This window comes from Convolutriloba macropyga, chromosome 8 (genome assembly GCF_964194025.1).
Source record: "Convolutriloba macropyga chromosome 8, txConMacr16.3, whole genome shotgun sequence".
In the NCBI taxonomy this organism is placed as follows: domain Eukaryota; kingdom Metazoa; phylum Xenacoelomorpha; order Acoela; family Convolutidae; genus Convolutriloba; species Convolutriloba macropyga.
Window position 1 is genome coordinate 23,564,701 of NC_134475.1, and position 14,180 is coordinate 23,578,880.

General features: G+C 34.8%; 2 protein-coding genes across 2 annotated transcripts in view; both read right to left on the bottom strand.

Moving 5' to 3' along the window:
* Positions 1-382, bottom strand: part of LOC142344989 (uncharacterized) — a 72,296-nt gene extending 71,914 nt beyond the window's left edge. Inside the window, exon 1 of the mRNA XM_075397073.1 lies at positions 154-382. Within this exon, the coding sequence (XP_075253188.1) occupies positions 154-343 (190 nt within the window). The 5' untranslated portion in view covers positions 344-382. The remainder of the gene's footprint in view (positions 1-153) is intronic.
* Positions 383-7,972: 7,590 nt separating this feature from the next.
* On the bottom strand, positions 7,973-11,772 carry LOC142344023 (uncharacterized). The gene is made up of 2 exons (XM_075395475.1): positions 11,265-11,772; positions 7,973-8,532 (listed from the first exon to the last, which is right to left on the bottom strand). Exons 1-2 carry the CDS (start codon positions 11,761-11,763, stop codon positions 8,042-8,044), a joined length of 990 nt encoding a protein of 329 aa, XP_075251590.1. The 5' UTR covers positions 11,764-11,772; the 3' UTR covers positions 7,973-8,041.
* Between the last annotated feature and the right edge of the window lie 2,408 nt (positions 11,773-14,180).

The window sequence follows — 14,180 nt, forward strand, 5'->3', positions numbered from 1 at the left end:
GGACCTTGCAAGTTAGTTTATCTCGCTAGAGATTGAATCAGATCTGGTAAATAACGTTACTTTAAAAGATTCTTCCAATATTTCAGAAAATTTAACAAAATAAACAGATTTCAGCAAGGGTAGGAAGAATTTAACTTGCAATCTGAGGCCAACCTTGCTTGGAAGCAGACATAACCTCGCTGTTCATGGTCAGCATGAGGTCGTCAAACTCATCGTCATCTGGAACATCATTCCTCACATTGTTTTCATTCACAGAGACAGAAACTGGTGTAGCAACGGCACCATTTGCGGCGTCATTAAAGAGCGAACGTCTGGCTGTATGACCAGTAGTACCTACGGTCATTGCACAAAAATCAAACAACTGAAAACAAGGATTATCAGCTATTTTCCAACAGATACCAAATTTTGCGCATACGAAAGCTGGTAACCAAACCAAACCAAACTCTTGAAACACTGTAAGCACGTCGAACTAATTCAACTCATCAGTTCGATTATCCAACTAACTGAACTATACTGATCTCCCCTTCAAGCTGTCCTGAGTAAAATTTTATAAAAAGAACGTAAATTATATCTCAAGGACGGCTAATGATGCAGGATCAGGAAAAAAATCACAACATTTACATAATACTTCAATTACAAATCTTAAGAAAGAGAGGACAAACAACAAAACCATAAAAACAGCCATAATTACAATCAAAAACTTAAACTTAAGAAATTAATTTGCATCTCATTAGAAAAGATATGGGACTTGTCTTCAGTGAGAATAGGTAACAAGTCGACAAAAAAAACAAAAAGGTCAAAGTTCAAAAATACGATTCCACATGAAAACAATTAATTCATTAAAACCATTGGCTATCAACTGAAATCATTCAAGAGCTTCATTAGAACATCCATAGGAAGCCATTCAGACTTGTCATGATCGAGAGCATGTCATATGCCCATGAAAGAAACGACAATTAAAATATAGCTGGCAGATTGCCAGAAAATAGCCGCAATAGCTTCGTAGATCTGCAGTCTCGAAAAAAAAACAGTAAAAAAGACAGATCAAAAAAACTAGTCTTTTCATTGAACGCTGATATGTTATATTTTGATTTAAAATTTGAATGTTTTTGCTGCCTCTATAAGCTGCTCTCAATTAACCTTCATTTAGAGTGACACACACCCATTTGACCTTATCTCTTTGAATTAAAGTAAAAAAGTCAATTTCAAAGTGAGGATGTCATTTTTGAGAGTGAGGTAAGTCAAGTGTGACCAAAAACTTAATCACACGAATGAACAAAAAATACTGGCTCAACTAAGAGCGATAAATGACGTCATGCACGCACTTCAGTTAAAATTACATAAACGAATGAACAACAAGCAGATTTGAAGTGGTTGTGACGTCATATGATCGTAACAAAAATCCGTCGACGTAATAAAAAAAAACAAGAGAAGGCCAATAATAGCCCCAGCTATCGCTGTGCGGCTATTAAACAAGAAAAACAAATTTTAAACAAAAACAAAACATTTCAAAACGCCACAACAACCAAAAACACATTTGGGCCTGTCATTAGTTAAGCTACGTTTCTTACCTGTATCACATTTGGACATCAATGCTACATCTCTTTAACGGGACTATATGAAGAAGACAACATCAAAGAATTGCAAGTACTGACAAACAAGAAACTCAGCAAAATTTTACGAAACACAGTGTTCAAACAAAGAAACCACGAGTCAAACACGAAAACAAGAGTAACATCAACGTTTGATCATCTAAATATTGACGGGAACTGTCATTAATGAGACGAAACACAAGTGGACAAAAAGAAGATTAAAAAAGGCAAAGTTTAAAATACGTTTAAAATTGTGAGCGTATCAATTTCACAAAAAATCAATAGTACAGTTATTAAAACCATTGGCCACTACGTGCAATCAATATATAGTTTGACTTACGCCTCCATAGGAAGCATTTTAGACCTGTCAATATCTGGAATCACATATACTATAAAAAGAACGACAGATATAGGCAAAAATCAAAATTTCAATTGGACTCAGTGGGAAAACGGTCTCGAAGCCAATACAACCGTCAGATATTAACTCAGAACAATAATTACGTTCAATTACGCTATTTTCGACGCCAACGGGACCAATCATTACTGTGATAATGTGTTAAGATGACCAAATAAAGATGCGCAAAAAATTTCAAAATATTTATAATATTTATAGAAACTCGTTGTAAAGCCATAACACAATCTGCTAAAACGTAAAACCGCTGAACAGATTAAATTTTAAGTCACTTACTAGAGGATGCGACGTGTCTGTACTGATACTAAGTTAGAAGGTGCCAAAAAATACAGAAAACAGGCAATTTCAAATGTTTACAATTTTTTTTAATTTTAAGTAATTAGCGCCATTAAGTATCAACTGAGATCATTATATAATTTCCTTTAAACCACTTAAAGAAGTCAATAGGATCTGATTAGAGACAATATGCAAAATGAACATTAAATGCAGCCAAAAATCAAGAACTCAGGAATGTTTGCGAGAACATTTTGACGAAGCCATAAAAACCATGAGCTTTTCTCGGTTAACATAAAGTATGTTTGTTGGGCCCCATTTGCACGTTAGAAGAATCTGTTATTAATTGTACTTTGAATTGAAATCATTCTGGTCTGTAATTAACAAAAAGACAAAATATGCTAAAATTTTTTAAAAATGGACGGCACCCCCAATGCTATCTGAATAGTTTTATTAAAAAAATCCACGATGAGACCAGAACTAGTTATGGCTGCGTGTTCATTAAAAACACTCAATTGTTTCAGAATAAGCCATAGAGATAACTTAGCAAAGAAAATGTTCAGGAAATCAAAAATAAATTTTGTATTTTGGATAATTATCGAGTTGAATTAGCTAAATGCCGGCAAAATTTCAATTCTAAAACACTCTCTCAGAAAGCGGAAGTAAAACTATCTCTATAAGCATAATTATAAGGACCCTGCTTTGACCTCCATTTTACAAATGGGAGTAATGAACCATAAACAAGGGGACACCTTTTGAGAGCAAATTCCAGCTCATTAAATGCCCCTATCAGCCTGATGGCGTATATTTAAAACGTTGTTTCAATGAAGTTGCTTCATAAACTTTTAGGAACATCAACACTGTTTTGCCACAAGTATTTCTAGCTCTTATACACTAAAAAATAAAATTACAAACTAACCGGCCACAAGTGTAGCCAGAGTATTGCCAAAATTGCTTTAGTTTGTCAGAAAATCTACCAGAAAAATGCAGACCAACGAAAAACGGCAGATTGCCGGAAAATGGACCCAGCTGATTCCCACAACCCGAATGGGATTGGAAGAACACAAAAAAACTGATTTATGTACAAAAATAATTCTAGAGTGCAAACTATTTTGACGACATTCCGTAGTTAGACATACTCCTGTTTCCTAAAGACGGGGGATACAGGAGCTAGTATCAACGTAAATATAGATTGTAAATAAGACATATGAGAACAAAGGGATGTTTTCCGTTTGTTCCCACAGTACGTTATACCCCCCCCCCCCCCCCCCCCTCGTTACAGAACACTTGCCAGTACATAGTAAGTCATCATGTAAATATATGGCTCGTGCGTCTACAGGGTGCAATTAATACGCATCCACTAAGCTAGGGGGCATAAACAAAAAAGATCTAAATGAAGGTCATCTAAAGGAGCTTTACGGGTTGATACTGTTTCTATTTTTGATTTCTTTTTATGGCTAACTTAATTTTAGATTGCTTTGCAGATTAACTGATGTTTAAAAGCACTTTAAGCAGAACAAGCGAAAAAAACTAGCCGAGAACTCAAAAATATTTCACGCAAAATTTTGAACAAGCTGTTACTTACGGTAAAACGGAAAAAATTTTTATTTGACGAAGTAAAAACAAACTGGACGAGTCCCGAAATACGATCCAAAGAAATGAAAAAAAACTTATGACCCCAGAATAAACAAAATTACAGCAACATAAACCAAGACAGTCAACAAAGCATATGACCCTATATGCGCAAAATGAACAAAACCTAAATAAAATTAACAAAAACTGCTGTTATAGGAAAAATGAACGAAAAAACTTGAATATAAAAACTGCGTTTACGAATCCGCCGAAACCAAACTTGTGGATATTGGAGATAAAACTAAAAAAAATGCAAAAAATGCAAAACTCAGTTCTAATTGATGAGAAAGGGACAAAAGACAAATGAAGGCAATATGCACAAATTCCGAATCATTTGGCAAACAAAATATATATCAGCCAAACAAACGTAAGGTGAAAGTTGGAGCCAAAGACTTACCAAAATTACGCTGCAGTTGAAGGCAAATAAGAAATAGAAAAGACACAAAAACGTGCAACACTAGCAAAAAATGAACTTTATTTTGCACAGAAATGATGTCAAGAATTCATAGACGATTCATTTGAACTCAGACATCTAATTAGATTCATTTGTGCCTCATTAGCAACTGATGAACGCTGTCATTAAAGAGACTCAGCGCTAAGACAAAAAGCACAAAAAATACTAGCCAAAAACAAATAATACTTAAGCATTATCTATGAACTGAAACAATTAAAAACAACGTCAGTGATATTTGATAGGACAACAACAACAAAAGAAATATACAAGCAAAAAAAAACTTGCTTTAAAAAATGAAGCGAAGTCGTAGAAAGCAGTAGCTTTGAACATAAACAATCAAATTGATAAATTAGCCTCTTCACTAACCGAGGAGACCTTCAGGCCTGTCACAAATGAGACGATAAAACAGCAAACTGAACAATAATAACTCGCAAAACTAAAAGTCCACTCATAAAATTTGAAAAAAATTAGAACAAAACAAAAAGCTGCGAGCTCGAACTAATAATTAAAATCAAACAATCGACAAACGTCAGGTGAATTGCTCTCCAACGGTTTAGTGAGGCTAGCTTTAGCTTAATTGAAGGGGAGTGAGATAAGCACAGCGGTGGGGGGTGGAATAGGGTGTGCATGGCAGGGGGGGGGGGGTGCCACAGTGGGGGAGGGGCAACGGTGGGAGGGGGATCTTTGGCTGCACGGGGCCCTTCACACCATAAGTATGTCTCGAAAACAGTTTCTGTAAATCGCATACTTGGAGACTAGTGAGCTGAAAGGCTCTAAGAGAACTTACCTCTTTAACTTCGTTTCTATGCGCTACCTCTTTAACTTCGTTTCTGCGGACGAAAAGTCAAATGGGTCAGACGAAAAATCGTTCAAGCGAAAAATCGCAATAAAAAAGATCAACAGTATTAATATAATTGCTACAAACTAGGAAAAATAGCAAATTCTATTGAAATAGTGCTCAAAAAAATTTGTGATATTAAACTCTTCAGAACCATTTCATTGTCTCAAGAGACTATCCAGTATCCCTATTTCAAGCCTGAAATAGTTTCACTGGCTCAAAGATCCATAAATTTGGAACATAAATAGATTTCCGAAATTTTGAAAAAAAAATCAAACAATTGCTAATGATGACATTTAATTCTATATTAACTCTAGAAACTATGAAGCAGCTTATTATTAAACCATGGAGGATGTCCCTGGCCCCTGGTGCCGGAAAAATCAAGACAATTGAAAAAATTCAAACTTGAAAAAATTGCATTTTTTAAAATTACTTAAATTCGCACAATTTAAATCTTGTAAAACACTCATTTACATCTAGAAACTATGCAGTAAACTATTATCAAACCCTAGAGGAGGTTCCTTGGCTCTTAAGGCTGGAGAAAACTAAAAATGACAAAAATTTTCAAAAGCCTAAAAAAATGTTATGCTAAAATGTTGAAAACAATTCCATTATCAATAGAAACTCTGCAGTAACCTATTATCAAACCCTAGAGGAGGATCCGTGACACATAGGGCCAAAAAACTCAAAAACTGGCAAAACATTTTCGAAAAGCTTGAAAAAACTTCAAAAAATAGTATAAATTTGCGGGTTTTTGTCTCGATTACCAAAATATATAGCTCTTAAAATGGTAATAAAAAGTACTTATCACTTGCATACGGCCTTTGTCAACATTAAACCTCAAGTTCAGACTGGTCCAACAAAAAATTTGAAAAATGACGAAAAAACAAGAAACATTGCAACATCTTGGGCTCAAAAACTCCTAGAAATGACCTTTTAACCGTAGACTACAGTCTTCCCAGTAGCTTCACCACACTAAGCACTTGAGGAACTACTAAACGCGGCTAAGGGCCTCTAACGAAACTTAATACCCGCTGGGCGCAACCTTTTTAAAAGGACGAAAAGTCAAACGCGTCAGACGTAAAATCGGTCAAGCGAAAAATCGCAGTAAAAAAAGACCAACAGGACTAATATAATTGCTACAAACTTTAATTGAGAGCAAATAATTATGGCCAATTAGCAACATAGGTCACCTGTCAATAAGGACACGAATTGATTTATAAATGAAAAAAGTATGAAAAACCACAGCAAAATTCAAAAATTTGCAAATACTTTTTGATAACAATTAGCGTGAAAATTAAAGAAAGCGTTAGCTATTAACATGAACATCAAATCGATTATCTTTGTTGTCATTAGCAACCAATGAGAAAAAACAGCCCAATAACCTAAAACTACTCGAAGTAGAAAACTGACCAAAATAACTGACACAATTAATCACCTTGCTACTCCGCCTTGCTACCAAATTGCTACTCAAAACAACTAACGGCAAAATACATTGTGATGCAGTTAGTTTTCATTCATTAAAGGACAACTAAATGATTGAAAAACAAACAAAAATAGTTCTAAAGAGAAGACCAAGGAAATGAAGTGGAGCGCCACAAAAAAAATACTCTACAAAATTCTCGAAAAAAGTGCCTACAAAATGGTAAAATGCTTCTTTTCAACCATTTTTCAACCAACATATTTTCAGAAAGAAACTTTTCTTGCATTTTGATTACTTTAAAATCTGTATTTATTTCACTGAAAAGTGATCTGTCCAGCCTTCACTGGTACTTTTAGGAGCAACGCCTATAGCATAGCCATAAATTAACGATTAACGAGAAAAAACTACAGCGAGAAGCGCAAAATCAGAAGAACCGGGGAGAAAATCAATACAGCTGGAACAACTAATTTGAATCACAGAACACACTATATGCTATTAAAATTCGAGGAATAAAAAAATGCTTACAAAGGGTCCAAAACAGCAAAAATGTAAACATAGCTCAAAAATGAATTTAAAATTCTATTATTTGCTTCAGATGGTCAAAATGCTACCCAACGCACCATTACTAGTTTAGATAATTGAGACAAACATATAACTGAAAAAATCTCATGTAGTGAAAAAAAATCAGTCTCTCAAAACTTGAGATATGAACAGAAAACCACGCTCTGTTCTTTCTGCTCTTGAGCAATTAGCTCCAAAACCTTTTAACTTCCTACCTTGAAAACAACAAAATTACTGATAAAAAGACGCTCCACCAATGCTCCTCTTCGAGTCGTAAAAAAGACAGCCCGTCAAAACAATCCAAATCCTTTGGATTCCAAAAAGAGCCGCTATAATAGCCGGCTGAGAAGGTGAGGGTGGCTATTTAACATGTAACGACCAGAATGGAAAATCAACTATGGTAGTGAATATTTTATAAGTTTTGTTTGAGTCTGAGTCTTCATGCTCGATATCAACAAAAGCAAATAACAGCGCACCATTAATGCCGCATCCATAAAATCTTCAAGAGAGGCAAAACACCCAGAGAGAAAGAAGTAACGAAAAAATACACAGACGCTTTTTTATCAAGCATATCTCATAAACTTAAATAACTATACATTCACACCATTTAATGTGCCTTCCACGAGGCAGTAATGAAGTTGTTATAAGCGCACCTAAAGCGAATTCGTTAAAATTTAAATAGCATATGAGTGTCCCATACAAAAAGGACGAAATCTCATTACAAGCGCAAATATTGGGTTTAACAACTCCAATTTGCTTGCTACCTTCACAAAGATAAAACACGCACTGCTATCAACAATTCTTTTTCTACAGATGCGACAATTTACAAATCTATGAAATCTAATACACCTTTGCATCAAGTTTGAAACTGAAGCAGCCCATTTTCACAGAGAATTCTGATATTGGATTGAAACTGAGAGTCCTTCCGTTTTTCGAACAACAACCTCTGACTTTCTTCGGGGTCATTTCGCATCAGGTGAATCAGTTTCTGCACATCTTTATCATCAAGAGCTTGTCGCACATTATCACGCGAGAGAATTTCTTTCATTTTTCGTTCATCTGCTGAGCTGGCCTTCCTAGCTGTGTTTTCAGCTTTGGTTAAACCTTTTGAATCAATCTCTTGTATGAGCGGTTCTGGCATTTCATCTTTTGTACTTTGCTCTGGAAACATCTTTGAGAAATGATCGCCAAAAATTCCCATAAAAGATTTGAAGAATTCGGCTACCTCTTTATCGTGAGCATATTTAGCCATGGCAGCTTTAGGGTCCTTTTGAAACTCTTCTAGAACTTTAGAATATTTCGGATCACTCAATTTAGCCATCAAGCTGTTATCGGTTGATACAGTGTCTGAAATAATCAGAGAACACTACCGATTACGATCAGCAGACTACGAGATAATAGCCTCAACAGACATTGAGCACACCTCGAAGTCAGCGCAGCCACAGTAACGAGAAGAAAACCACGTTGGTAATACCGACTCAATGCATATGTTTCATATGCAACAAAGCTTCATACAATTTGGAGTGATGTCTGTAATTGATTTAGACTTATGTACTGTATAGCTACCCTGCTTAACCTTAAATTAAATAAAGATATCCTAAATTGATTTGAGTTCCTCCAATAAAAACAAGCAAAAATTAATTTGAGAGAAAGAGAAGTCATTTCCAGAGTGAGGTAAGCCAGATGTGAGAAAAAAATAACGGGAATGAAAAAATTTGCTCCAATAAGTATCAAAAACTGACGTCACTCAAACCATTTTTTTGGTCGCCCATCACATACTTAAAGACTAGTAAGGTATAAGGCTCTTCGAGAGCTGCTCAGCCACTTATTGCCCTCAAGGCGCTACATGTTCATCCTGATTTTAAGGAAGAAAAGTAAAAAAAAGTCTTCAAGCGAAAAATCGCAAAAAAAAACGCTCAGACGACTAATATAACTGCTACAAACATCTACTGGGAGCAAAAGCTGATTTGAATTGATTGTGACGTCATAAATTGATGACACAATAAAAAATATAATGCTCAGCTATCGCAGCCATTAACAAAGGACAAGAATTGAAATACAAAATGGAAATTCAATAGCCCAGCATAAAATCCGTCAAAACTACTTTTTAAATTCTACTGATACAATGGAAGTTCTGGTTCTCTAATCACGGCTGCACATTCAGAGAACATATTCTCTTCCTTAAAAACCTCAATGCAAAAGAAAACAAAAACTAGTGTTTGTCAGACGACATATTCATAAAATTAATTGTCAATTTAAACAAACACTTTAAATGGACGTATTACATTGCCGGGAAAATGGCCTCCATTGACTCCAATAACTATGATTGGGATTGAAAGAACAAAAAAAATGTTTTTTGTAAAATTATATTTTTTGAAAAGCGAACTATTTTGATGTCTTTCTGTAAAAAAAGGTATTTAAAGAACTGCTTGAAGAAGCCGCACGTGAACAAAAAATTTCGATCGTTTACATAAATAACTTTTTGAAACTTCAATTTCTCGCTCTCTCGAAAACAGCGGTATGAACAAAAACAACTATTCGCTCCACACTTCCATTTTGTTCAGCACCCAAACCGCTCCAAATTTTTTACGTGTTTCATTTCCTGCTTCAAAATTCACACCAATTTAAAAAAGACACTTATCAAAAACTCATCTTCGAGTCATATAAAGTAGATCGCCTATATATTAACAATTGAGAGACTGAGGCGCCGCTATTAACTAACAAGTTTTTTAAATTGATGCACTTCGGCAACGCACAAGAAGCAAAAAAAGAAAAAATGTACAAAAATCATATTTAATATGAAAGCTATTTTGATGCCATTTTCCACTCCTGCTTCTTAATGAGAGGATACATGGATTACTATCACTACCATTGAACATTAGAGACGGTAACTAGGATTCTATTTTTGATTTTGTTTTTCGATACTGACTCGGCTGATTCTCGATCGTTTTGCTTAGCAACTTCTGCTTAAACGCATTTTGAGCAGAATAGGAGAACAGTAAACCTAGTCTAGAGCTGTTAAAAGATTTCAGCCAAAATGTAGAACAAGATAAAGCAAAACAAACTTTTGCTCAACAAAGGAAAAAAATAGTCGAGAGAATTCCGGAAACAACTCGCAAAGAATCATCTCTGACAAGAAAAATACTTCTCGAAGTAACCAGTAGATACTGAAACCACCCATAAAAATAAAAACCATTGAAGTCAATTAATAAAAATTCGCCCAAAATCCCAACTGAACTAAAAAAATAAGCCAAAATTAATTAATTTGTGTAATAGAAGTGTTCGTAAACAATAACATTCTTTATGCAATTGAAAATATTGAAAACTCATACGACAATAGACAAACTATGATAAGCTTCCCTGTTTTTGAAGAAGCAAAAACTGCAAGAAATTGGTAACAGTGGTTACAATTTTTTTCACAAATTTCTCAACAAGGCACTGTTCTATACCAACAAGTACGTACCAAAAACGTATTTCAATTCAAAATGAAAGGCATAAGACCAAAAAATGGGCAAAAAACGCTGAAGTAAAGCAAAGAAGCAGAAAAACCTCCAAATTATGAAATCATATGAAATAACCATAATCATTAAAAGACTATGCGGCCAAAACTATCAATATTAATATTTCCAGTTCAAACCTCATAACTAAAAACAGTTAAAAAAAAGCTTGTAAAAGCCGTTCGTGAAAAAAAATCAGCTGAATTACAGAAAATTTCTTCACTTTTTCACTTTTTGGAAAACATCGACATCAACATTAAAGCACTCTTTTTGCCCAACTCCAGCATTAAAACCACTCCAAATTTTTAACGAGTTTCATTTCCTTACTCAAAATTCATTCAACTAATTGAAAAAAACAGTTCGCCAATACTCCCTCTTCAAGCCGCAAAAATAGTTCCGCTATATCCGGTTGGGTGTTATAGATGAGGGTGGGTATTATACACACGCAACCTCGGATGACAAAAATTACTATGTTTTTCAAAATATAAGCGTTTCCAGCTCATGCCTGGCTGTTTAACATTGACTTATCATTGATTCGCAATTGTTTGAAAAAACATTTTCGAAGGAAGTCACAGAACTCACCCAATAAAGAATCAGTTATCCATGCCGGAGTCTCAGTTTGAGTTTTCTGTACATCATCGAATTTCAAAGACGAATTCTCTGGCCGAGATTTGATAACTGTCAGCTCCTCTTGCCTTTTTGGTTTTGAATTTTGAGATTTGTTTTTACCGCCTCCGAACAGAAATCCTTTATTCATACCACCAAATTCTGATACAGAGGACATGGATTGTTTGGATGCAGCAGACTTGGCTGATGATTTAATATCAACACTTTGTTCTGGTGTGGAAGTTGACAATACGGTTGCTGTCTCTACTGCTAATTTTGCGTCTGAAGACAGTGCTGAAATGTCTGCTGACTTATCGGTGGATTTAGACTGAGTGACAGAAGTGAGTGAGGTTTTCAAGTTGAGAGCAGCAGCTATTTCTTCCGACAGATCTTCCAACGGCGGAGGCTCGTCTTCATCGCCGTATTCCAGGTTAGACATTGCTACAGACCTGTAAGAACCCACCTTGGTTTTCATTAACTGTGTGCTCCATTCATTAACTTGCAGATTTTTCTACCACCCAAAAAAAGCAGTGAAGTTAAGAAAGTTAATCAGCTCGGCTACAATTTACGCTTTGAGGACGACTGTCCAGGACGTTTTTCATATTACTGGATCATCATCTCAAACAAAACAACCAATTGCAACACACTTTCTTTGGGTAAAGCTCAGTTATAGTGTTTATCATTAGTTAACAGCTATTTTTCCGAAATCTCAAGCATTTAATTCATATTAACTTGGAAATGGTAGAGCGCTATATTAAAAAAAATGAGAGCTCCTAAGATCTATAAAATCTCACAACTGGAAGTATTAATCAATAAAATGAGGGCTTTCAAGATTTTTGTAGTGAGCTCAAATGTACTTAAAACTTTGTGGGTGATAATGTTCTAGCATGAGGCAGAAAAATTTGCCATTTAATTTAACTAAACAATCGTTTGTTACGATGTTAAAACCACAATCTGCTTTATAAGAGTGGTGCCAAAAATAATCAGTTCTTCAGGAGTTAATTTTATGTTTGGAATAACGCGGAACATCTAACTTCAATTTAAAAAAATTTTTCAAAAAAAGTGATTTAACTGAAAAATTATTAGTGACAGAAATTTAGCGACGGAAAACCAACAAACCGGTTAAAACTTCTTCTTTGAGAACAAACTATAAGTTAACAATTTCGAGATCAAATTGAATGGAAAGCAACACCTTCTTTTGCTGCAACTTCTGCTTCATGGCCTTTTCCTTACCGTCATGCGTGATTTGCGTACGTAGTTGGTTTTTATGTCGAATATTTTTAGTAGCTTTTATATTTGAACGACGGAAGATAGGTTGCTTCATACTGAAAATCTTACCCCGTCGGCAGTTACATTGATAAAAGGGAAGCAAAACCAAACATACCCGGCAGATTGCCGAAAAATAGCCGCCAAAAAATCCCATAAACCCGATTTACTAAGTGGCAACTTTTTTATTTCATTTTGTAGCTAGACATACTCCCATTTCATAATGAGAGGATACAGGGACTAGGATCAATACCAAAACGCATTAGAGATGGCAATTAGATTTTGGGAAAAAAATTTCAAGTAGCTGGCATCTAAAATTGGGCTTTAGTTTATCCCGCCTCTTTTTGATTTCATTGTTAGATACTGACTCTATTCATTTTAGATCACTCTGCTGGGCAATATCTGTTTAAAAGACCTTTGATCAGAATCAGAGAAAGGTTAAACTAGCGTAGAAAAATCCAAGAGTTTATACAAAATGTTGAAAAAGCAGTGACCTAAGGTAAAGCCAAACAATCATTAATTCTTATGAAAAACTTAACAGGACCAGCGCTGACCGACCGAAAAATCAAACAATTGAAGCTAATGAAGACAACAAAATCAGCCTCCTTAAAACAGCAGCTTCTGAAAACATTACAAATACAAAGACAATCACAAAAGTAAAAACATTACGAAAAATCGAAAAAAAAACTATATCTTAATTCTTTCAGAAAAATGTGTGTTATCGAAATTAGTATTCCCCAATAACGGCATGCTCAAACGACTCTTACAAAATGGGAGTCTAGACAGCAAACACCAACCATGTAGAAAATCAGTGCACATAAAATAAAAGGACCACACAAAGGACAGTTAGCTAAACGATTTTTACGAATATCATTGAAAATAAGTGGCATCAAAGTCAATGAAACACGCAACCAAATCTTTAATACTTCAGCACATATTGAACTATCCATAAAAAAACGAACATACCTGTAACCATAAAAAAACCAAAAACAGTTGAAAACAAATGGTGACGAGCCTAAATAAATTGTTGGCTTTCAACTTAAACACTGATAGTTATTTTTAATTGGAGAGCAAATAAGACTTATCATCAATGAGACTAACCGACAGGAAAACCAAAAAAAGCAGACAAAAAAGGTCCAAACCCAATCCAAAAGATCTCGGAAATAAATATCGAAAAAAATTCGTGTCAAAGTCTTTAAATCCCGCTCCTTTGCATTTAAACAACTAAATAAACTCAACTATGCCTAAAAACGCCAAAAAAACTATAATTATTGATAAATGTTGCTAATTTTTTTTTTTAAACAGTTCGAGTCATTGTCGTTTAAACCATTACTTTAAACTCAAATACGAAGATTATTTTAAACATGCCTCAACAGAGCCATTGAGACCTATCATTGATGAGACTCAATAACAAAATAACAAAAAGAACGACAAAAACAGGCAATATCCAAAACAAATTACTTTCATTTCATGACGACAAATAGAGTTAAAAACCTTTGAAAACCATGACTTTTGAGGGGTTAAGACCTGTACAACTACCTCTTATTAGAGCTTAGTTCTTGCCTTTCAGATGTATTCGAAAAGAAGAGTGAAAAAAACAGCGAAAACAGAAGTCAAGTTGCTCTC

Coding starts and splice junctions, on each gene's coding strand:
- LOC142344023 (XM_075395475.1), bottom strand. CDS start 11,763: ATGAAAACCAAGGTGGGTTCTTACAGGTCTGTAGCAATGTCTAACCTG. Junction 8,533..11,264: donor GATAACTGATTCTTTATTGG/GTGAGTTCTGTG, acceptor TGATTATTTCAG/ACACTGTATCAACCGATAAC.